Genomic DNA, 24,669 nt, shown 5'->3' with positions numbered 1-24,669 from the left:
TGGCTGGCGAGTGATTAATAGAGTATCAAATCATCAATCCCACAATAAAGCAACTATTCTCTCTCTGTAATTCCCCTTGAAATAAAACCACTTTCTCTCCTCAGCCATATCAAGAACAGAACATCATTTGTTCTGTTTATGACACCACTTTACCACTGCCCAGTGTATACAGTACTATCTAATTCCATAAATAATTGGAACTTGAAAAATATTTTCCCTGAGAGGAAACGTGGGACATCATCCACTCTTACAATGTTTATTAAAAACACAGTGCTTTCCCTGTGCAGATATGCTAACAAATCCAGCGTGGAATGCAACTTAAAATACAATAAACACATCACAATCTGGAAGCAGGATGTCTATTTCACCGTAGCAATAGAAAAAACTTAATAATGTTAAACCGATGTAAGTTCTTACCATTAGCTAATAGATTGTTTCATTGTACTTTACTAGGAGCATGCATTTTTTAAAAGGAAAGAAATTTTTATCACAAATTTTTGGGGTATATGTCGATAAACTAAGCTTCTGGAGAAAAAGCAATATGAACATCAGGAAAGGTTCATAGATACACTGCACTGTACATCTTATTGAACAATACAATATGTAGAAGTCACGACATGAGTGTAAAGCATAAAAAACAGAGATACAGTAACTAATATGACGAAATGCATCACAGAAAATTATGGTATTAGTACATCCTTGACTGTACTCACTACCAGTTTTTTTTTTTATTCTTGTTTGGGAAAAAAATCATTAATTTCATCTTCTCCAACCTATTCATTCCAACAAGCATCAAAGAATAAGATATGGATTGGATGTAGAAACTAAAAAGTATTTTGATATTCTTCACTGACAGAATACCGAAAAATTAATAATGCATTTCAACTGTAAATCTCTCAATACTAATTTCTTTACCTTTATAAAATAGTGATTATATACCCTAACTTACCCTAATTCTAAATGGTATACAGGAGGTCATTGGGTTACGACGATTATAAGTTATGATGATTTACCGTTATGAATGGGTTCCCCTAAGGTACTTATTGTGGACATAGTGAAGCAAAATAAAAAAGGGGAATAAAGGTAAGGAATTGTTATGCATAATACTTATTGTCTACTAATACTCTATTAGTGTAAGTATACTAATGTATAGGGGTAGAGATATTTATATGTACAGTCAGCCTCCGTCTTCACGATTTGGTTATTCGTGACTCAAAGATCCGTATAACATTTAAATAAAGAACTACATAATTGCGGACTCGCAGTTAGTACGGCTATCTGCAGTCTGACTTTTTCAAACTGGCTGCGTTTCCCTGCACCCAGCCTCTCATTAGTGTTTCTCTCCCTGTACAACTTCTTTCGCTGACTTGGTCTCACTCTCACAACATCAGTTATCGCCAACTGTACCTCTTTGTGGGACATTATCTAGTATGTTATATCATACAGTATATTTTAACTATTTTTTTGTAAATACATCATTATATGTATATAAATGAGAGAGAGAGAGAGAGAGAGAGAGAGAGAGAGAGAGAGAGAGAGAGAGAGAGAGAGAGAGAGAGAGAGAGAGAGAGAGAGAGAGATCCATTAGTAGTATTTGTAACTAATTACTGTATGGTATTTTTTTCAACAGCTTTTGATTTATGGACATGTGTTATGTACAATAATTAATTCAAATGCACAGTGCACATAGACTATGGTACATGTAGTACAAACTTCATGTTCAATGAACGCTACTTCTTTACTGTAAGGATTGTACAGTATGCGCGGAATGAATTGACGCCTTAACCCAAGGGTCACACCTTTTTTAAAAAAGCCTTGGATCCTCACAAGTCTCCCCTAAAATACGTCTAACGAGCCGACGTTTTCTCTGGACGTAGTGTCAACAATTGGTTTGACTTTAGCATTTGCTTTGTTTAACTCCGTCGCACTCGGTTCTTTGTGGCAATCAGAATTGTGTTTTTTGTGTACCGCTTTTTGTTCCCTTTTGGGTTCGTATTAACCTCCAACTGTGCCTTATATATACCCCTTACCAAGCCAAAACAGACCATGGATATTTCCGGTAATTTATGGCTTGTTTTGAACAATGTGACTATTTCAATGCGTTTGTTCTTATTCATGGTCTGTTTGGGCAGGGTAACGGGTCTATATAAGGCACATTTGGAGGGTAACATGAATCCTAAAGGGGACAAAAAGTGGTGCACAAAATAGACATTTCAAATTGCCACAGAGAACCAATTGCAACTGAGTTAAACAAAGCATATGCTAAAGAGTCAACCCAATTCTTGACACTACGTCCAGAGAAAACGTCGGCTCGTTAGACACTTTTTAGGGGGGACTTGTGAGGATCCAAGTCTTTTTGAAAAAAGGTGTGACCCTTGGGTTAATGCGTCAATTCATTCCACGCATACTGTATAGTGTGTCAGAAGATTTTACTATGTAGAAGTTTGTAAATGGTTAGTGGTGGTGCACAGTCATTTCTTGACTTATTTTTTCACTTGCGGTACGAAAAATATTTGTATGTTCCTTGATAAAAAAAGCTATATAAGAGGGTCCCCAACTTACATAAACTGGGAGATACAAACACAAATCACACTGAAAATAACAAAGATAAGATAAAGAAATACTGTAATAATGTTATTTTCATTAGTAAAATAAATTTTTGAATATACTTACCCGATAATCATGTAGCTGTCAACTCCGTTGCCCGACAGAATTCTACGGGAGGGATACGCCAGCTATCACTATACTAGAAGGGGGTGTACTCACAAGCGCCACCTGTGGCCAGGTACTACAGTACTTGTTGTTGTCGCCACCTCACTTTTTCCTCGGTCCACTGGTTCTCTATGGGGAGGAAGGGTGGGTCAATTAAATCATGATTATCGGGTAAGTATATTCAAAAATTTATTTTACTAATGAAAATAACATTTTTCAATATTAAACTTACCCGATAATCATGTAGCTGATTCACACCCAGGGGGGTGGGTGAATAACCAGTGTACAAGACTAAAGGATAGCTAAGTATCCCGTATTTCATATAATCAGTTATCCACAATAACAATGAAATAATAAGTACCTGGTAAGGAAGTCGACTTGAACCGTTACTCTGCCTTTAATAAGATCGTCTTCCTTACTGAGCGCAGCGTTCCTCTTGGAAGGCTGAATCAACTCAAAGGTGCTAAAGTATCAAGGGCTGCAACCCATACTAAAGGACCTCATCACAACCTTTAACCTCGGCGCTTCTCAAGAAAGAATTGACCACCCGCCAAATCAACAAGGATGTGGAAGGCTTCTTAGCCGACCGTACAACCCATAAAAAGTATTCAAGAGAAAGGTTAAAAGGTTATGGGATTATGGGAATGTAGTGGCTGAGCCCTCGCCTACTACTGCATTCGTTGCTACGAATGGTCCCAGGGTGTAGCAGTACTCGTAAAGAGACTGGACATCTTTGAGATAGAATGATGCGAACACTGACTTGCTTCTCCAATAGGTTGCATCCATAACACTCTGCAGAGAATGGCTCTGTTTGAAGGCCACAGAAGTAGCCACAGCTCCCACTTCATGTGTCCTTACCTTCAGCAAAGCAAGGTCTTCTTCCTTCAGATGAGAATGTGTTTCTCTAATCAGAAGCCTGAATAGTAAGAAACTGAGTTCTTAGAACTTGGAAAAGAAGGTTTCTTGATAGCACACTATAAGGCTTCTGATAATCCTCGAAAAGGTTAAGACCTTTTTAGAAAGTACCTAAGAGCTCTAACTGGGCAAAGTACTCTCTCCAGTTCATTCCCCACCAAGTTGGACAGGCTTGGGATCTCGAACGACTTAGGCCAAGGACGTGAAGGAAGCTCGTTTAGCAAAAACCGAGCTGCAAGGAACATGTAGCCGTTTCAGATGTGAAAACAATGATCCTGCTGAAGGCGTGGATCTCACTTACTCTTTTAGCTGTTGTCAAGCACACGAGGAAAAGAGTTTTTAACGTGAGGTCCTAAAAAGAGGCTGATTGGAGAGGTTCAAATCTTGATGACATAAGGAACCTTAGGACCACGTCTAGATTCCAGCCTGGAGTGGACAACCGACGTTCCTTTGAGGTCTCAAAAGACCTAGGGAGGTCCTGTAGATCTTTGTTGGTGGAAAGATCCAAGCCTCTGTGGCGGAAAACCGCTGCCAACATACTTCTGTAACCCTTGATCGTAGGAGCTGAAAGGGATCTTACTTTCCTTAGATATAACAGGAAGTCAGCAATCTGGGTTACAGTGGTACTGGTTGAAGAAACTGCATTGGTCTTGTACCAGCTACGGAAGACTTCCCCTTGAGACTGATAGATTCTGAAAGTGGATGTTCTCCTTGCTTTGGCAATCGCTCTGGCTGCCTCCTTCGAAAAAGTCCCTAGCTCTTGAGAGTCTTTCGAAAGTCTGAAGGCAGTCAGACGAAGAGCGTGGAGGATTGGGTGTACCTTCTTTACGTGAGGTAGACGTAGAAGGTTCACTCCTAGAGGAAGAGTCCTGGGAATGTTGACCAGCCATTGCAGTACCTCTAAGAACCATTCTCTCGCGGGCCAGAGCGGAGCCAACCAACGTCAGCCGTGTCCCTTGCGAGAGGAGAACTTCTGAAGTACCCTGTTGACAATCTTGAACGGCGGGAATGCATACAGGTCGAGATGGAACCAATCCAGCAGAAAAGCATCCACGTGAACTGCTGCTGGGTCTGGAATCGGAGAACAATACAACAGGAGTCTCTAGGTTATCGAGGTAGCGAACAGATCTATGGTTGGCTGACCCCAAAGGGCCCAAAGTCTGCTGCAAACATTCTTGTGAAGGGTCCACTCTGTGGGGATGATCTGACCCTTGCGGCTGAGGTGATCTGCCATGACATTCATACCGCCCTGAATGAACCTCGTTACCAGCGTGAGCTTTCGATCTTTAGACCAGATGAGGAGGTCCCCTGCGATCTAGAACAACTTCCACGAAAGAGTCCCTCCCTGCTTGAAGATGTAAGCCAGGGCTGTGGTGTTGTCAGAGTCCACCTCCACCACTTTGTTAAGCTGGAGGGACTTGAAGTTTATCAAGGCCAGAATAACCGCCAACAACTCCTTGCAATCGATGTGAAGTGTCCTTTGCTCCTGATTCCATGTTCCCGAGCATTCTTATCCGTCCAAAGTCGCACCCCAGCCCGTGTCTGATGCGTCCGAGAGGAGACGGCGGTCGGGTTTCTGAACAGCCAAAGGTAGACTTCCTTGAGAAGAAAGCTGTTCTTACACCACGCGAGAAGACCTTCTCTCTTCGGAAACAGGAACTGAGACCGTCTCTAGCGTCATGTCCTTTATCCAGTGAGCAGCTAGATGATACTGAAGGGGGGGGGAGGTGGAGTCTCCCTAACACGATGAACAGGGCCAGCGATGAAAGTGTCCCTGTTAGACTCATCCACTACCTGACTGAGCATCGGTTCCTTCTCAGCATGCTCTGGATGCATTCTAGGGCTTGGAAGATCCTTGGGGCCGACGGAAAAGCCCGAAAAGCTCGACTCTGAAGATCCATACCCAGGGAGACAATGATCTGGGATGGGACGAGCTAAGACTCCTCAAAATTGACCAGGAGGCCCAGTTCCTTGGTCAGATCCATAGTCCATTAGAGAATCTCCAGACAGCGACGACTTGTGGGAGCTCTTAAAAGCCAGTCGTCTGACGGAGCCGGACACAAGATCATGGTACTGCTGCACAGTCTGTGAACTGTCAACCATGGGGAAGCGAGGAAGTACAGTGACAACCCGAAGCTGTCTAGACTGTCTGGGTCGTACAGACAACTCCTTATCGGGTTGCTAAGGTTGCCGTACTGCGTCACAACAAGTCACTCCTGCTGGTTGTTGAACGTCTTCCCAGTGACACACTGACTCCGTAAACAAAAAATCCTCAAACAAGGACTAAGTTTGGACTGCATGTCTTGCAACACAGCTCAAGGACTATGGGAGCAGGTGTGGTAACAGACGGGATTAGCGACTGAAGTGGGACCATTACCTTCCCTGGAAGCATGTTATGCTTAAATAAAAGTCCATAGGAGGCTACGCAGCTAAAGGCTCCTCTCCAAATGACAGAGTCCTCAAGGGAATATCAGAAGGAGGGAGAAAAGCACTTTCTCATCTACAGGGACCATATCCGAGAAAAGCTAAGTTCTCTCAGTGAGGGTTACACTGTGCAAACGCAGCAGACTAGAAGGCAACGTTAAGAAACTGCTTGACAGTCTAGTGAGTTGGCAACAACCAAAGATGTGTGACTGAGAAGCATGCGGTAAGGTATGCAGAGCCTGTTGTATGCAGAGCATGCTGTAAGCAGAGCATGCTGTATGCAGAGCATGCTGTATGTAGAACATGCTGTAAGGTAAGCAGAGCGTGTTGCATGGCGTGTAACATTTCTCAGAAATTCCATGACCAGTGCTAGAGTGAGTAATATCGCATTACCGTCCATTGAAAGTGCACGTGCCGAGGGAATTGATTTAGACTTTTGTTGATGAATTTGATAGCCGGCATGATAATCGTAGAATTAAGCTACACTAAATGTACTATAATCTACTTCACCTCCGGAAAGGGAAACTCGCCCTGTTGGCAACACTGCATTACTACATGCATGCTTGCAAGGGGTTTAATATCAACATAATATTACCTTACATTCATAACTCATGATTTTGCCATATTTGCGATTTGTTAAAAATATATTGCAAGGAATACAAATATATTTTTAAATAAGTAATACAAATAACCTCCATTCTCATAATGTTTGAAAATGGAGGTAAGGTATGCTGAACAGCAGAGTCAGAACGAGCTGGAACAACAATAGTTGTGGTTTCCTCTTCAAGACTCTGTTGAGGGAACACCTGAGGCTCAGTCTGCAAAGGCTGATCAAAAGAAGTAGCAGAAGGTAGGCGCATGGGTGGAGGAGGTTGACTCCTGGCATGAGTGGCTGAACTCAAGGGTTGCGCTTGCTGAGTGGTTGGCGGAAGCGCAGTAGCAAGTTCCTGAGGAACGAGTTGAGGTTCCTGCGGTGTGAGCTGAGAGCGATGAGGTAGTGGCTGCGCAGAACGCAGTAAATGTCTCGCAAGTTGAGGCTCCTGAGGCGCAAGGCTAAGGTGTTGAGGTGCTTGCCTTGAGGAGGGTTGAGCTCGCTGCAGCGAGAGCTGAGGAGACTGACTCATGGATGGGAGAGGTTGTACCTCAAGCGAGTGTTGCCTCACTGGTGGAACAGCAAGTGGAAGCGGAGGAAGAGAGGTATAAGCCTCCTGTTCCATTGCTGAGGTTGCCTTAAGGAAGGCGGAGGGAGCTGCACACCACTGGGATCAGTAAACTCATAACGTGGCTCAACATCGTACGCCTGGCAGGCGGTACTGCGGTCAGGCGGAGCGAGCGCAGGCGGAGCGAGCGCAGGCGGAGGGAGCGCAGGCGGAGGGAGCGCAGGCGGAGCGAGCGCAGGCGGAGGCGCAACCTTCTCAGCCCGACACTCACGCATCAAGACCGAAAGTTGTGACTGCATGGACTGCAGTAGAGTCAACTTGGGGTCAGCAGACACTAAAGTCTGCTGAGGTAAAGCCTTAACAGCAGAGATCTGTTGCGGCAGAACCTTACTCCTCTTAGGCGGAGTGCGTTCAACTGATGACTGCGGCGAGTCAGAGCTTTGAACTCTAACTTCGTACGTCTGGCATAGGTCTGGACTTTACGTTTAAGAGGTCTTGAGACCTGAGACCAGTGTTTTCTCCCCTAAATCTCTTCTGCAGACGAGCAAAATAAGGGCTCAATCGTCTGCGGGTGGGAGTGACGGTCTCTGTAAGACACACCCGCAACCACCGAGGATACTTCTGTGCGCCGATCAAGGCCTGCCGAACCCTTTTGCCCTTCGACATTGCTTCTCCCCTGGGCTTGGGAGCTTGCAAGAGGTCCCGGACTGGGAGACGACTGGCACGCACAGAAGTACCCTCACACACAACACTGACACACTTTGCGCTAATCACTTATCACTTTGATTTTCTGTTTGCACTTATTTCACTGAACTCGAAACTTTAAGTGGTTTGTACCTGAAACACGCAATTCTATCCTTTCTCAAAAGTTAGTAATTGCGAAAACAGAATTACAAAGTAACAGAAAAATCTAATGAAAGATAAATAATTCAGTGGCTGGAAAGAGACTAAACACTAGATCACTCTAGAAACGTTTACCTTCTTCCCCTAAAGAGACTAGGGAGAAGAGCAAAAACGATAACAACGTTACTCGCTTGAATGAAACGTTTATCCTCCTCTTTCTCCCTCCGTCTCTATCTCTCTCTCTCTCTTGACTTAGAACCTGAGAGAAGAGCCCAATCATATATATCGTTAAAACATATTATTGTTAAAGGAAAAAACTGAAATATTTCCCAAAATGAAAAGTTCCTTTATTAGAATTAAAACCATTAAGTTAAGAAAGAATGAACAAAACGCTAGACACGGTTACTCTTACTGCAACGTGACACCGTGAAAACTCTTTCTCTATCGTAACGATAGAGCGCAAGTTGAACGTTCTGAACGTCAACAACTGCAGAGACAAAACAAAACGTTAGTTCAACTTTGAAAACAGTACGAGACTATCAAAGAAATTCTTTCAAAGACATTAAAATAGCATAATATGTTAACAGGTAAAACCGAAATGACGGGCTCAATGTTAATTAACTTCGGTACCAAGAAAAGACCGCCTACTATTAGGAAAGGTCGAATATAAACAAATATAAAAATTAATTTTAATAAGTTTATAATAAAAGTAAGTTAATCGAAGAGGCCTATAAAAGGCGGAGAGATATAAAATAAATCTATAACAAAACTAAGAAAGAGAGTCTATACTCTCTTAGACACCAACACTTCCGACTAAGGGAAGGGTCGGCCATTTAAAGGTGAAAGAGAGTTCATACTCTCTTCGTCACCATAAAAATTAAATTAATTCCAAACGCTAGCTAAGCTAACAAAGAAGTATCCAGTATAGCGAATAGCTGCAAATTTAGAGAAATACTTCACCAAACCGTGAACAATACTCCAAAATCATAAGCGTATCCAAGAACGTCTAGCCGGAAGCACGACAGAGGAAAAAGTGAGGTGGCGACAACAACAAGTACTGTAGTACCTGGCCACAGGTGGCGCTTGTGAGTACACCCCCTTCTAGTATAGTGATAGCTGGCGTATCCCTCCCGTAGAATTCTGTCGGGCAACGGAGTTGACAGCTACATGATTATCGGGTAAGTTTAATATTGAAAAAAACAATATCATATCATTTAATACAGTAAGCGAAACAACAATTGTAAAAACCTGACATCTATCAAATATGACGCCTGACTATTTGTTGACTTTTGTAGCTGGAAATCATAGGCATGGGATTCAGGTTATGGCTACCATAGAACAAAACTTAACAAAATTCTATTTACAAACAATTTGACTTATAAACAGCTTCTTGGAACCTATTAAATTTGAAAGTTGAGGACCTTCTGTACAGTGTTTTTACAGTACTGTATTGTATACAAAACAGAGTACCATATTGTGAATACGTGTTAGGTGATGAGCTGGTAGGGGTGTGAGCTTACCTCGCCAAGACAACGTTTACTTATGAGTGATATGTCATCTCACCTTAGCTAATTAAGCTGTACTGTAGTGATAGCACTGTACATATAGTAATAAATGCTACAGCATCAGTAAGTGTGGTTAGATAGGGACATTATACAATGGTTCAAATGTATTTGGCTGTAAAGTATTTAATTGTAGTTATACTGTAGCTATATTATAAGATTTAATGTGGTGTTTTGTAGGGTTTGGAATAGATTAGGCGATTTACATGTAAAATGTGGCTCACAACACAAAAAATCTCGTTACCACTCCAGAACAAATGGATTTCGTGTTGTGGGGCATTACTGTATTTATATATACTGTATATATATATATATATATATATATATATATATATATATATATATATATATATATATATATATATATATATATATATATAGTGTATATATATATATAATATATATATATATATATATATATATATATATATATATAATATATATATATATATATATATATATATATATATATACATATATATATATATATATATATATATATATATATATATATATATATATATATATATATATATATATATATATATATATATATATATATATATATATATATAGATATACATACAGTATATATATATGTGTGTGTGTGTGTTGTGCATTTGTAGTTGATACTCCAGAGATAAATACTGTAATACCACAATATGAAATATGACAACTCGATTTTTGATGTTTTTAAACGTTCCCTGAGGGCGGGCAAGGCTTCGCCCGTTTCCTAAGTAGTAGTATGAGAAGCAACTCTATTTGTTTTGCCATGATTGACTGATTGATTGATTGAAAGTTTGTTTTGTCATGAAAACATTAAAGACCTCTGATGAACGATTCCTCCTGAGTGACGTCGAACTTTTGAATTCAAGTGTACATACAATACATTAGTACACAAAATACAACTTACGACAAAAATCGATTTATAATGCATCATAAAAACAGAACTAGTTTGTAACTCGAGGACCTCCTGTAACTGATATCAGCTATCTATTTTTATAAAGCCAATTTATATAGTTATCTGTAATGTAAAAGTAAAAAATACATACTGCTTGAAAATGGACATATGAAATGCTGCAGGTAAGATGAAAGCTAATAAGGTGCAGCAAGTGGCTCCAATCAGACCCATAAGGATGGCAAAATTAGGAACTGCACTCACTACCAGTCCAGTAACTCCAACTAGCACCAAGCGCATGATGTTCTGGAAAAATAAAAGTTGAAAGTTAAATACCAAATATGGCTTAAAAGAATATTTGTAACAAAGTTGAATACATTACTAGATATGACTCGACAAATATTTGTGGCAAGCAAAAAAAATCTCAAATTCCATAACAAAAAACTGCTTATATTAAACAAGACAATTCGTAAAATGGCCTGATACTGTACAGTACTTCAGTTTAAAATTTTAAACTGTTTGTCAGTGTACATATATGTATAATATACTTAACAAATAATGGTTGGCTTAGGAATATTGTTACCTTTCCACATCTAACAGGACAAATTTTGCTCTCATACAGTTGGCTTAAAAAGAGGTCACATTCTTATGCTAAATGTGAAATTGAAGTTATTGATGTAAATCAGCTGCAGCATAACAAGAGACCAAAGAAAAAATAAAATTTAAAGGGCAGTGAGCCACGTATCGAAAAGCCAAGGAGATGTAGCAAAGATTTAAACAACTTGCTGACAAGAACTCACCACAAGATATCCAGGAGTTAGGCGATTACTATTTTGTAGAGCAAGACTCCCATTCCTCCCTGTTTATTTGCTATGAAACTTTGGTCTCAAATATTAAGAGCATTTAACATACAGTTCGTTCTTGTGATTTCTTCTTTTCCATTTTTATCATAAACATCTCCCGTTTCATCACACTTATTTCTGAGGCACATGAAAGAATTCCTACAAGCCGAATACTTATTCAAGATAAGGCCAAGCCTTTCTTTAACGACTTGCGTAGAAAAAAACATCCGAGTGAAAAAACACTTCATTTGTTTTGAGTCCCGGATGGTTTACTGAACCCAAAAAGCCCTTTAATTTTCACAATCTATTAAAATTCAAAAGGAAGCTGCTGCCGCTGATACAGTTGCTACAGATGAATTTCTTGGAACCTTAGAAAAAAATTACTGATGAACATTAAAATCCCCTGGAGTTCATCTTTAATGTTGATGAGACGGGATTATTTGGAAGAGAATGCTTGATTGTTTATTTATTTCTAAGGAAGAGAAAACCACATCAGGGTACAAAGTAATCAAAGATTCCCTAACTTTAATATTAGGGGGTAAAATTTCAATGAATTTCATGTTAACCTTTGTTAATCTACCATAACCCTTAATTCCTGGGCACTCGAGATCATCTTGAAATCTACACTTTATGTAATTTGGATGGCTAATATTAAGGCGTGGGGCACCATGGCCATTTTTGAAGAATGGTTTAATGGTCATTTTAAACAAGCAGTAAAGGAAAGTTGAAGGATTAAAAAAAAAAAAAAAAAAAAAACTTCCTTTCAAGATTATGTTGAGCCTTGACTGCCCCCATACATCCCACATATTTGAATAACATGGACAGTGTGTGAAAGTAGTTTCTCTACCACCCAACACCACTTTTACAACCCCTTTCCACCAAGTTCTAATAAGTAAGAGATAGTAAGCTGATACATCAAACCTAACTTAAAATTAATTTTGGCTCTAAATCTAAAAAAGGATAATATAGCACCATCAACGGAAAATCCTAAATTCAATTTTATATGCAACTCACTAATAGGAATAAGGTCTTCACAGTTAATTTTTTTTCAAGCCAATGGTCTTTAAAGTTCCATAATTAAGACATCGCATGAACTGTATCTCAAAATCATATCAAGGTTCAAATGAACAGTTACCCATAGACAACTTCACAATAATAAAACAAAAAAATAACTAATTACATCCCTGATTACCTTGCATGTTGACAGGTCTAACCCAATGTGCTTCAAGTACTGAACTGAGTATGCCTAATACTTTAGATACCAGCTACCAAACATCTCTAATCATAACACAAAAAAATAAGCAACTATAATACTATTCAAAGATGTAAAAGTTACAGGACACAAAATAATTATGTTGCTGTTAACACAATATATTTGTCAATTTCCTCTTTGAAGCTAAATGAAAATCTAGTGGGCTTGAAATGCATTTTTTTTTTGTGTGTGGGGACATATGGAGATTTTCCAAGCAGTCATAAGATATAGGGGGACTTGAATTTAGATGATGGACATGATGCTGTTTGAGATCTGTCATTATGGTAATCTTAGGAAAAGGACCGTAAAGCCTGAAGAAATGTGAGCCATTCCCTTTGAAACCAATAGGAAGCTACCAAAGTCATTCTTGCATTGTGAGAATTGAGATTTTCTGAAATTTTTATCACTTGACCAATCAATGGGATTAGCAGGAACTCATAAAAATCTATGGCAGTAAGTGCCATGCTTTCCTGAAGCATGGCACTTACTGTCAAAGTAAAAAAGGGTATCCTGCACTGGAAGCACAAGTTTTCCATCTTCCAATTTAGAAAAGTAGCACAAGTAACTATATTGAGCTTCCCCTACAGCTTCGATAACTCCCAACAAACCAGGGGATACAAAAGACCATTCATTTTGTAGAATTTTGTTTCATACTCAGCTGAATGACAAAAAAATATTTTTCTGGATTAATTTGAGGTATTAGAGTTATACCCTTGAATTTTCTGAGCTATAAGGAAAAGGATCTTCAACCTAGTACTGATCTTGGTTCTCGGTATGAGGCAAGGTATAGAGATTTTTTATACAAAAGATCATCACTTTCCGTATCACAAACTATCAGCCTTAAAAGGAACCCTATAAATTGCAAATCGCTTATAATTTATAAGCAATTAAGTCTTGCTTACTCACCTGTAGTTATATATGAAATTGTTCCATACTACCTTTTACTGTATTGAGATTTACTTGATTAAGTCCCTCTGCTTCAGCATGGAACATAATTTTCTATGTTGAAGCCTTGAGACTTATTTTTTTTACTGTACTTAGTTTGATTCAAAAAAGTCTCATACTTTATTGATTTATTACTACTTCAACTTCCTCCACCTTTTATCAGTCTCCCACCTAACTGACCAACCTCGCTTCTTTTTTTTTACTGTCTAGATTACTAAAAAGAGATAACATTGCTATGATTGGGGTTATTTTCAAAACTAATTTTTGATAATGTTTGAACCAAAGAAATGTTCCCATGTGGATGTGCTTGACTATCCCTAGAACTGCCTCATAGATTCCAGGGATGGGCTAATTTATAGAGAAGACTCGCAGCATTCTGTCCAGTTTGCCTGTCACTACAGTTAGAGTGAGGATAACTGTATTCCTGCACTGCTTCAAGTCCCATCAAGCAGGTTTAAATTGCTGTTAAGCCAATCTAATCATGGTGGTACCATGCCTATGTGGTATGGCGGAAGTGGACATTTTGGAATCAGCTCTCATAGTTGTCATTGGTGGAGTGATTAATTCAATGAAAGTATATGGGGTCCCTTTTAGGGCATGACATTTCAAACTTTTCTTTCCCTAAAATATTTTTTTCCATGTTTTTTACTCATTTTTATTATTCACCCACCAAACATCAAAATTGAAACAGTTTCTCCTACCCTTGATGTACTATTCAAGATTCTACACTCGCGAAATCACATATTCGCGTGAATTTCTATAGAGCATATATACTAAATAAAAAAAAATGGTAATCTTACAACATATTGTAGCAGCTTTTCCTTGTTGGCAATTCAACAGCTTAATTTTTCATCTGGCACAGTAAATTTTCACATTTAGGTGTATTATGAAAGTGTTATGTTAATATTTATTAGCTGTAGACTAGTTATCCCAATTCTATTACATACTCCTGTAAAAAACCAGTCCTAGTTGCCAAAATCAAAAATTTTAAGTAATTTTTATTTTTCCTAACATACTTACCGAGAACTACTTTCTTAGGAGTTACCTGTAATCTCCTCTCTACCGACCAGTTTTGTGTAGTATACCCTACACCCGTTTTCTATAAAGGGCTAACCCGGGAGTGAGAGAACATGCCCCGAGGGTAGCCTTGAGCTAGGTCGAGGTCCGCTTGGGTCCCGTTAGTCAGTAAGTTCCTCGGATGTTGCAAAAAGTCCCTGTAAGGGCAGAAAGGCACTCGGGGAAGGTAAGGAGGGCCATTACCCGAAAGTAGTTCTCGGTAAGTATGTTAGGAAAAATAAAAATTACTTAAAATTTTTGATTTGTTCCAACACAAATACTTACCTCGAACTACTTTCTTAGGAGACTTACACTTTAGGAGGTGGGAGTGGCTTCCTGACCTTCAGACCCAGCAAAGCGGACGCCAAGAAGCCTAGATATGAACTAGGTTCTAAAAAACAAACTGGGAAACGGACGGTAGGGTAAACTACACAAAGAGCTCACGTTAGTGTCTAAGTACTCACCCTTTGAAAAATCTTCTGATGTTGAGTCCAGTAACAAAGTTGCAGAGACGTGTTCTTCATTGGTTACATAAGTGTGGTTATCTCCGATAGGGATAGGAAACGGGGATTAGGGTGAAAAGGAACGAACCTGTGTCTCCTGGTTTTGCTATTCACGATTGTGCCTGGGGCTTTACCGTTAAATCACTTGGAGCGTGGAGATGACTGTCCCAATGGAGAACCCGTCTAAGGACCTTCTTGAGTAATCCTTGAGGTAATGGGCAGTAAAGGTCGACTGGTTCGACCAGGTGCCCGCTCGAAGGATCTGGCCCACTGCCATGTTCTTCTCAAAGGCTAAGGAAGTGCTCAGACCTCTGATGTCATGGGGCTTGGGAGTACCTGGCAAGGCTAGTCCCTTCTCCTTGTAGGCCATGGCAATAACTTGTCTCAACCAAAAGGATATGGTATTCTTCGATACCTGCTTCTTTGTAACACCTGTGGAGACGAAAAGGCTCTTGATGCCTGGCCGGAGATGTGCAGTCCTCTCAAGGTATTTTCTAATGGCACGGACAGGGCATAACCTCAAATCCTCAGGATTCCCAGTCTTAGGAATAGCTGGCAGAGAGAACCCCTCAAATTTAGGATCCCAGACTGGTGGGTTCTGGGTTTTCGCCACGAACGAAGGGACGAACTTGAAAGAGATCTCTTTCCACCCCTTCGAATGAGAGACGTTATAAGACAGCCCATGGATCTCACCTACCCTTTTTGCAGAGGCCAAGGCCAACAAAAAGACTGTCTTAAGAGTGAGATCCCTGTCTACAATATCCTTCATTGGTTCGAACGGGGGGCTAGTTAACATCTTCAGGACCCTAGCTAAGTCCCACTGAGGCACCCTAACAGTTTGAGGGGGGCAGGACTGTTCAAAACTCCTGACAAGCATAGAGATGTGTCTAGAGGATCCCAGGTCGATGCCCTTCAGAAGGAAGACTTGACCCAAGGCTGCTCGTACTCCTTTTATAGTTGGGATTGACATCCCTATCTCGTCTCTGAGATATACTAGAAAGTTTGCGATATCTGGGACTGAGGCTTTGGGGGGTTTTATGCGCTTCGAAGCGCACCACTTCGTGAAAGAGGCCCACTTCGCTTGGTAGACTGCTGCCGACGACCTTCTCAGGTATCGCGACATCCTCTTAGCCGTTCCTGACGAATATCCTCCCTTCCTCAGGAGGCGCTCGATAGTCTCCAGGCGTGAAGGCGTAGAGACTGTGGGTTGTCGTGGAACCTGAGAAAGTGTGGCTGTTGTAGAAGATCTGGCCTGTCGGGGAGTGGCCACGGAGGATGGTTTGTCAGGTCTTTTAGGTCTGCGAACCACTCTCTCTCCGGCCACCAGGGCGCTACCAAAGTCATCCTTAAGTTCCGGGCAGCCCTTACTCTGTTGAGCACTTGCCTGATCAACGTGAAGGGGGGAAAAGCGTACACGTCTAGGTTGTCCCACTTGTGCTGAAAGGCATCCTCCAAGGCTGCCTTTGGGTCTGGGACAGGAGAACAATACACGGGGAGTTGTGCGTTCAGCTTGGTTGCAAAGAGGTCCATCACCGGGGAACCCCACCGTTGAATGATGAGCCTGGCTACTTCTGGGAGGAGGGGCCATTCTGTTCCTACTATCTGACCCATCCTGCTGAGACCGTCGGCTAGAACGTTCTTTTTCCCGGGGATGAACCTTGCCAATAACCCTATCTGGTTCGCTTCCGCCCAATCTAGGATCTCTAGGGCGAGATCGCACAACTCCCTTGATTTTAGGCCTCCTTGCTTCTTTATGTACGCTACCACTGTGGCGTTGTCGCACATCAACGCCACAGTGTTTCCCCTTAGTAGATCGATGAAGTGCAGGCAAGCTTTCTGGACTGCCTTCAACTCTAGGACATTAATGTGTAAGCCTTTCTCCCCGTCCATCCAGGTTCCTCTCGCCGTCCCGTTGAGGAGATGGGCTCCCCATCCCTGGTTGGAGGCGTCTGTGAATAGGAGCAACTTGGGAGGTTCGGTCGCGAAGGGCATCCCCTTGAGCGAGTTCGACCGGCAATGCCACCATTCCAGGGAGGGTATTGTGTTTGGCAGGACTGGAATTAATTTTTGGGGCGAGTCCAGTTGGTTCCAAAAGTTCTTCAGGTTCCATTGGACGGCCCTGAGTCTGAGCCTCCCCTGGGGAACCAGTTTCTCCAACGACACCAGATGACCTATTAGCCTTTGCCAGTCCTTCGCCCTCCTGGGTTGCCCCGACAGAAAAGGAAGAAGGATCTTCATAAGATTGCTTACCCGCTCCTCTGACGGAAAAGCTTTCACTAGTAGGGAATCCAGTGTCATCCCCAAATAGGTCATTCTGGTGGAGGGAGATAGGTTCGATTTTTCTGGGTTGATCATGATACCCAGACCCTTGCAAAACTGGAGAAGTTTTATACCCTGCTCCTTCAAAACGTCCTCTGAGGAGGAAAGAAGCAACCAGTCGTTCAGGTACCGGATGAGGCGAATGCCCCGCTCGTGAGCCCACACCGAGACTGTCGTGAAGACTCTCGTGAATACCTGGGGAGCTGTCGACAACCCGAAGCAGAGGGTCTTGAATTACAGGATCTGGGTATCCCATTTAACCCGGAGAAACTTCCGACTTGAGGGATGGACAAAATTTGGAAGTATGCGTCCTTGAGGTCTATGGTCATCATGTAGTCTTTCTCCCTCAAGGACAGCAAGACCGACTTCGGAGTGTCCATTTTGAAATCTGTCTTTCGAACAAACTTGTTGAGAGCTGACAGGTCTATCACCGGTCTCCACCCCCCCGTCGCCTTTTCTACCAGGAACAGGCGGCTGTAGAAACCTGGCCCTGGGTGCAGGACCTCCTCCATGGCGCCCTTCTCCAACATCGTGGACACCTCTTCTTGAAGAGCCGCCCTCTTCAACGGGTCCTTGGGTGCCAGCTACTCCGACAGGCTGGCCGGAATTAAAGGCGGGGGTTCCGTTAAGAACGGTAGCCTGTACCCCTCCTTCAGTGCGGATACTGTCCAGGGCTCTGCTCCGTGAGCCTTCCATGCTTGCCAATGTAGTCTGAGGCATCCCCCAACCTGAGGCTTGGGCAGGAGTAGGGGGCCTCCCACTCTACCTCCTCCTGGAGGAGCGGCCTGAACGGCCTCTCCTGGAGGCAGAATACCCTGTTCTAAACGAGGCCGACGCTGCTGGAGCTCCTCTACGAGGGGGCTGAGACGCTGAAGCCCACGAGGAAGAAGGGGCTTCTCTCCTCGTCAGGTTAGGTGGGGCCTGAGAAGTAGAGGGACCGTCTGATGCTGATCTCTTGTAGGGGGACCTCCTTACAGGTTGAGGCCTGGGAGCGTTCACTTCTTTTCGTTTAGCCACCTTTTCCATGATCTCTTCTAGCTCTTTCAAGGGGAACAAGGAGTCACCCCACACAGGAAGGCTCATGGCCCTCGCCTCCCTGTCTGGGACCTTCCGGGAAAGCTTCGCCAGAATAGTGTCCCTTTTGCGAAGAACCCAATTCGCTGACAGGGCCAGGGACTGATACGTGAGGAACTTTAGGGTCTTGCCCCCGGAGATGATAAGTTCCCTCAGGAGGTTTTGCTGCTCCGGGTCCGTCAAGTCACATGTGGCTTGAACACCTACCAGTGTGGAAGCCCACCAGTCCAACCAAGAGGAGACGTGCACCAAGTCTTTCGACATCTCCACCATCATCGCAGCCTCCGACTGCGAAAAGCAAATCGGGGCTGAAGAGGCTCTGTCCTCCGTGGCACCCTGTCCCAGAACGTCGAGGGCAGGCTCCACCTTGCAGGCTCCCGGTCGTTGTCCCTCTGGCACATAAAACCTACTCTGTGCCTTGAGCCCTTGGAGCAACTTCGAGGAGCTCTGCGTTTTGGGAGCTTCGGCATTGCCTGCCACAACTCTATCGACATGGGCCCGTCCCAGGACGAGATCTCGGGCCACAGGCAGGGCCAGGGAGGTTTTCTGTTGGACGGGTGCCTGCATCAAGCGGGTCAGGCTGGACCTCCAGTAGTCCTCATCGGTTGGAACCGGTTCTTCAATCCTATGATGCCTTCGAATCAGGCCTATAACCTTCCGATAGGCCGAGTCCTCGGTCGGGGAACCTTCTCTACCGTCCGCAGTACTGTACCTTCCGCCTGATCCCGAGGAGCCGGGTCACCAGGCACTCCCACCGGGCACTTCGGTTCTGGAACAACAGGCACTCCCCTGCGGTGGTACCGGTCTTCCCCGGCGGGAGCCTACGCAACAGGTTCGGGGGTCAGAACTGGCATCGCCGTGCCGGCGAGGACTACCGTTCGTGTATTCTCTCTGGGGGACGAGGACGCGGATCCCGTGGGCTGACCCGACGGAGGGAACCGTTCCTTTAAGTCCGAGGGCCAAACCAGCTGTGCTGATTCGGCCAGGCTGCCCGTAAGGAAGCACGGTTCCCCCCGCTGGGCGGGGTGAACCGGGAGCTTCGCAGCCTTACGCCTGCCTGAAGCGGCCTTCTCGCATTTCTCCCTGCGAGGGTCATATCTGCGTCTGGAGGATGGCCTTCGTGGCGAGAAATCCCTGGACTGCCGGTCCGGGGAACGCTGCAATTCAGACTTACGGGGAACGAAGACCCAATCACCATCGGGGGACCTACTCCTGTACTTCCTCCGTGGAGAGTGGGACCGTCTCCTACTGAACCTCGAACGGGATCTTGAGCGGGAACGCCTGCTCCTGGACCGCTCCCTTCGACGCCGATGTCTCCTCCTGGTTTCCTCTTCTGAAGAGAACGAAGCCCCACCATCCGAAGAGCCCAACGAAACTGTACCACCCGCACGACGGGCAGAAGCGGGGGCTAAAGAGGGCTTCGCGACTTGCTGCGTACCCGAGGTCGAGGGTTGTAGGAAGGTTTCTGGAACCGCCGTCAGAGGAGCTGGAAAAGAGGTTTGGCGCCCTACACTAGGGAACCAGGTATCCAGCCCCTCTTCCATCCGCATTGGGGACCTACCTGGCGTTTTAGGGAGCTTCCACCCGAAGGGCTCACTTACCGTGGAGTCCAACTTACCCTGGGTGTCACCAGCCGCTGAAGAACCTGAAACACAGGCCCACGAAGCGGTCGAAGAAACAGGCACAACATTACTACACCACAAGGGGTCGTCGGAGGAAACGTGCCCCCCAAGCACAAGGGCAGAGTCTCCAGAACCCCCAGACACAGCACTACCAGGCCCCCCACTAGCCTGAGAAGTCCCAGCAACCCCCACTTCACACACATTAGACTCCTGGGGAAGAACCCTCGGCTCTTTCCCCGCAACGGACTTACCTCGTCCCCTACTCTGGGTAGGGGAAGTCGAGACAGAAGCCCCGTCGGACCGTCCACTGGGTGACGGTAATGGCGAAGAGATGCTAGATTTCCCGGGCAAACGTTTCAACGACTTCTTCTTCTTAGTGCCGTAACGCACTCACTGTATCTCACTCCAACTAACACACTCAATGCACGTATCCGATGGCGAGCACATCCTGCCCCTACAGGAAGAGCAAAGGGAGTGAGGGTCTACTTCGGGCTTGGAAAGGAACGCTCCACACGACTTTCCGGCTCTAGGCCCAGGACAACGGCGGATCTGCTCCATAGCACGCGACCACAAGGCACAGGAACGAAGGGAACCAAAGGGATACACTTGGGAAGCACAAGGAAGGGTAGTGAACACGCAACAACACAAGGGATAAGCACAAAGATACCACGAGGGACACACGAGGCGGACACAAAGGGTCGAGAGAGACGAGAGCGACGTGAGAGTATGGTATCACGTCGCGACCAGAGAACTTACTGACTAACGGGACCCAAGCAGACCTCGACCTAGCTCAAGGCTACCCTCGGGGCACCTTCTCTCACTCCCGGGTTAGCCCTCCATAGAAAACGGGTGTAGGGTATACTACACAAAACTCTGGTCGGTAGAGAGGAGATTACAGGTATCTCCTAAGAAAGTAGTTCGAGGTAAGTATTTGTGTTGGAACAAATAAGTGTTTGTTTATATGAAAGGAGGGTTGTCAAAAGTTCATCAAATTTTGGTAAAGAAGCAAAATTTTGGTAATATTTCACAAATTCTCCATGTACACATTATCATACAAAATGAAATACAGCACCCTCTACACCCTCTGCCAATTTGACTAGGGAAAATTCTAATAATCTAAACACTATAAAAAGACCTGTCTTCCAATATCTAGTAGAGCAAAGCTAAGATAATAATTTGAAAGAGCTTCATACATGTCAAATACCTATGAATTGTCAATATGAAGGTTTATATAAAGGTTTCAACTTTAGGGCAAAATAAATTATAAAAAGATGAATATCAAAGAGCAAGACAACAAATGGGAAGCATGGTTCTATTTTAACAACATGAGGTAGCTTTTAATGCAAGCTGTGTTATTTCAAAAGTAAAAATTTATAAAAATCAGATTACTGGAGCACGGTATAATTTGACAAATTTAAGAATAACTTGTATTTTTCTTAATGATACAAAGCATGAGCTCTCTATTAAGGAATATACTTTCAGAGAAACTGGAAGACTAACCACAATACTTTTAGCAAGGTGTAACTACCCCACCACTAGTTAGCAGGGGGGGGATAGTACTGGCTACCCTGCTCACACACACACCTGTGTTTTATCACCCCTTTCATTGCAGGCAGGACTTGCAGCGGGATAGGTGATGGCAGGACAAATCTGTAAAAAGAGCTTAGGGTTTGTATCATGCTACACATGCTAAAAGAAATGCCCTGAGACCTACGCTAAATCTACGTACATCTGCATCCTTTAGTGGTATGAGCAATCCATGTAATTGTGCAATGCAAGCAATGTGGCTGATCTAGGTAAGAATTCTGAGAAGTACCTGGACTTCCTTGACTAAACCATAAAGTTACCCAACACACACCTCGCCAAGGGGATATGGGGATGTAACAAATAAAAAAGTATATATTAGGTTACACAAGGGAAATGGTTATTACCTGCAGACAGGGGAGGCCAGCTCACAGAGTACCTCAGAGTATGAAGGAAGGAGGAGCCAGTCATTCTTATTCTTCACCTCAGACTTATCCTGGTTAAACTCTACCCTTAGCCATCTGCTACTTGTCCATCAAGGAACTTGAGGTGTTTAACCACTTGTGCAACCACCACAGGTCTGATGGAGAATGTCTCCATGTTTCTGTGGGTTACGTCATACACGTAGTGGGCAGTGAAGGTTGTCACCCGTTTCCATACACCCACTAGTAGAACCTGCACCACAGTAGTTTTCTTGGTTTCTGCGATTGTGGAGGAGAGTCAGGATTCGAGGGATGCTCTATGACCTTGCGAATCGTGAACTTTATGGCTCTCCTCCTAACCTCCCTGATGTTGACAAACCTCCTTTCCACTTAGGCACAAGTTCCTGAAATTTGCTAAAGGTAACACCTCTGCGCCCACACCGGGCATAAAAGCAGTTGATCTGATTCATCGGTTATATCATGAAGACATCTAAACCGGCAGGCTTGAATCTGGAATCTGTTGCTGCAAGATTCTGGGTAAGTTGACACCCTTAGGAACAAAGTAGAGCATTACTTGTTACCAGCCTTTAGAATGGGAGGCACAAACATTGTAGGAATGGGCGTGCTATCCACAATTCTCTTGGCCAATGCCAGGGCGAGCAGGATGATCGACTTAAAATATCTGATGAAGATCTGATGTCTAGCCCAACAGCACCTAGGGTGCTCCTTCTGGGATAGAAGTACACAACTATGTTTCTTGGAGGCAGTCCAACTTCTGGCTGAAGACAGGTACATTCAAGACACCAAATGAGGATAAACTATTCTGGCGAAGAGGAAACCCCTTTCGTCTAAAGACAGGGCTCAAGGCTGAATAGTAGCGTCTGATCGTAGAGACAGCAAGGAGTTTCCCCCTTGAGGTGTCAACATAGTAGCGCTATCCTTGGGGTAGTAGAGTTGATAGAAGCAATATTCTTCCTTTGCCTCCACCATAGAAGACTGCCCACTTAGCCAGGTAGATGTCAGTTGATGATTTTCTGGAGGGTAACTGAACATCTTATCTGCAAAGACACTCTTCGAGAGGGGATGCTGAATAACTTCCCAGTATGATGTTATAGGCAAATCTATGGCTTAAGGATACAACTTCCCATGTGGTCGTCTGCGAAGACTGTGACATGAAGGGGGGGTCATTCGGCACCTTTGAGAGCAGGTGTAGAAGGTCAGAAACCCTTTGCCTTGTGCCACATCAGAGCTAAGAAACATATCAACAGGCTTGCATGTCCTTCCTTCTTGAGAAATTGTCATACTAGGCTAACAAGAGGTGGGGGATGGATCAACATCTATGCTGTCCTCCTGTTTATGGAGAACCTCTTGCCAAGTGCTTGGGGAAAAGGAACTCACGAGCTGTACATCAGAAGCTTGTCGATCAGAGATGAGGCGGACGGGTGTCCTGTCGATGAAACCCCCCCCGGTCAGGACTCTGTTGGGTACGATGATTCGAGTTAAACTCAAGAGCCGACTATCTGAGTCCCTTTATACAGATTGTCTGGAAGAACCTCTCAGTTGCCTGGGATGAGCAAGAGTGAAAGGGTGCCGAGTTGTCTTCGTCCACCTTAACATTTCCTCAACTAGTTGGCAAAGGTGATGAGAAGTACTACCTTCTTGACTGTTTGAATACTGTATAAGCAAATTCTGTGGTGTGGCTCATCAACACCATGAAGTGTTGATGAGCAGTTCTGTTGGGACTGCTGGAGTGATGGAGCTGCTGGAGGGCCAGAATAAACTGCAATCATTCAAGTCGGTTTATGTGGCAATGTAGTAGGAGTCGGACCTGAGTCCGGGGCTGTGTGATGCCACTTGGGACCCCCTTTTCATTAAATACATCTGTAAAGAGCATTGATTCCAGGGGAAGAACAGGGATGATCTAACCCCCCTTAGGAGGTTGGGATCTGATGCTCACCCGTTGGTCACCCCGCGCTTCAAGGAGGACAGCTGGCCACATCAGACGGAGGTTTACCGCCTTCTTCAGTCTCTCTATTCTGCACTCGGAAGGAAGACTTTTCCTTGCCTGATATCTAGCAGCATTCCTAGATATACCAGCTTCGAGTTAGTTGCAGGGATGACATCTCACGATTTTACCACAGCCCTCAGATCGTGGCAAGAAACTCGAGAAGCCTGACTCTGTGTTGGAGACAGGATGTCCGTGAGTCTGCAAGGAGGAGCCAGTCGGCCCAGTGTCTTGACAAACGAACGTCCTTTCTATGAGTCCTGGATGACACTAGAGAGAAACTCCCTGAGCAGAATGGAGGACGTGTGACTATGTCAAACAATTCCAGTGTTGCCAACAGCATCTGGTGTTCCCAGGCAGTTACCTATCCCAGTACTGACCAGACCCAACATTGCTAACTTCGCTAACTTTTTTAATATGATATGGTCGCTGACCCATAAAGTTTTCGGGTCTGACGGCTTGTCTGACCATGTCTGCCATCTCCACCCTGAACAAAGTTTGTTGAACAAACTTTCTCAAGGAGGAGAGGTCGAATACTGGTATCCAGACTCCAGGCATCTTTCCTACCAGAAAAGGCCAACTGTAGGAGTC

At 43.9% G+C, this 24,669-nt stretch overlaps 1 protein-coding gene across 1 annotated transcript in view; it reads right to left on the bottom strand.

The window, feature by feature from the left end:
• LOC137631778 (uncharacterized) overlaps positions 1–24,669 on the bottom strand; it is a 143,650-nt gene that overhangs the window by 12,910 nt on the left and 106,071 nt on the right. Inside the window, exon 8 of the mRNA XM_068363737.1 lies at positions 10,669–10,820. Within this exon, the coding sequence (XP_068219838.1) occupies positions 10,669–10,820 (152 nt within the window). The remainder of the gene's footprint in view (positions 1–10,668; positions 10,821–24,669) is intronic.

Source organism: Palaemon carinicauda, chromosome 40, assembly GCF_036898095.1.
Source record: "Palaemon carinicauda isolate YSFRI2023 chromosome 40, ASM3689809v2, whole genome shotgun sequence".
Lineage (NCBI taxonomy): Eukaryota > Metazoa > Arthropoda > Malacostraca > Decapoda > Palaemonidae > Palaemon > Palaemon carinicauda.
The sequence above is the reverse complement of the archived record's forward strand: the minus strand, read 5'-3'. Positions and strand labels throughout refer to the sequence as shown.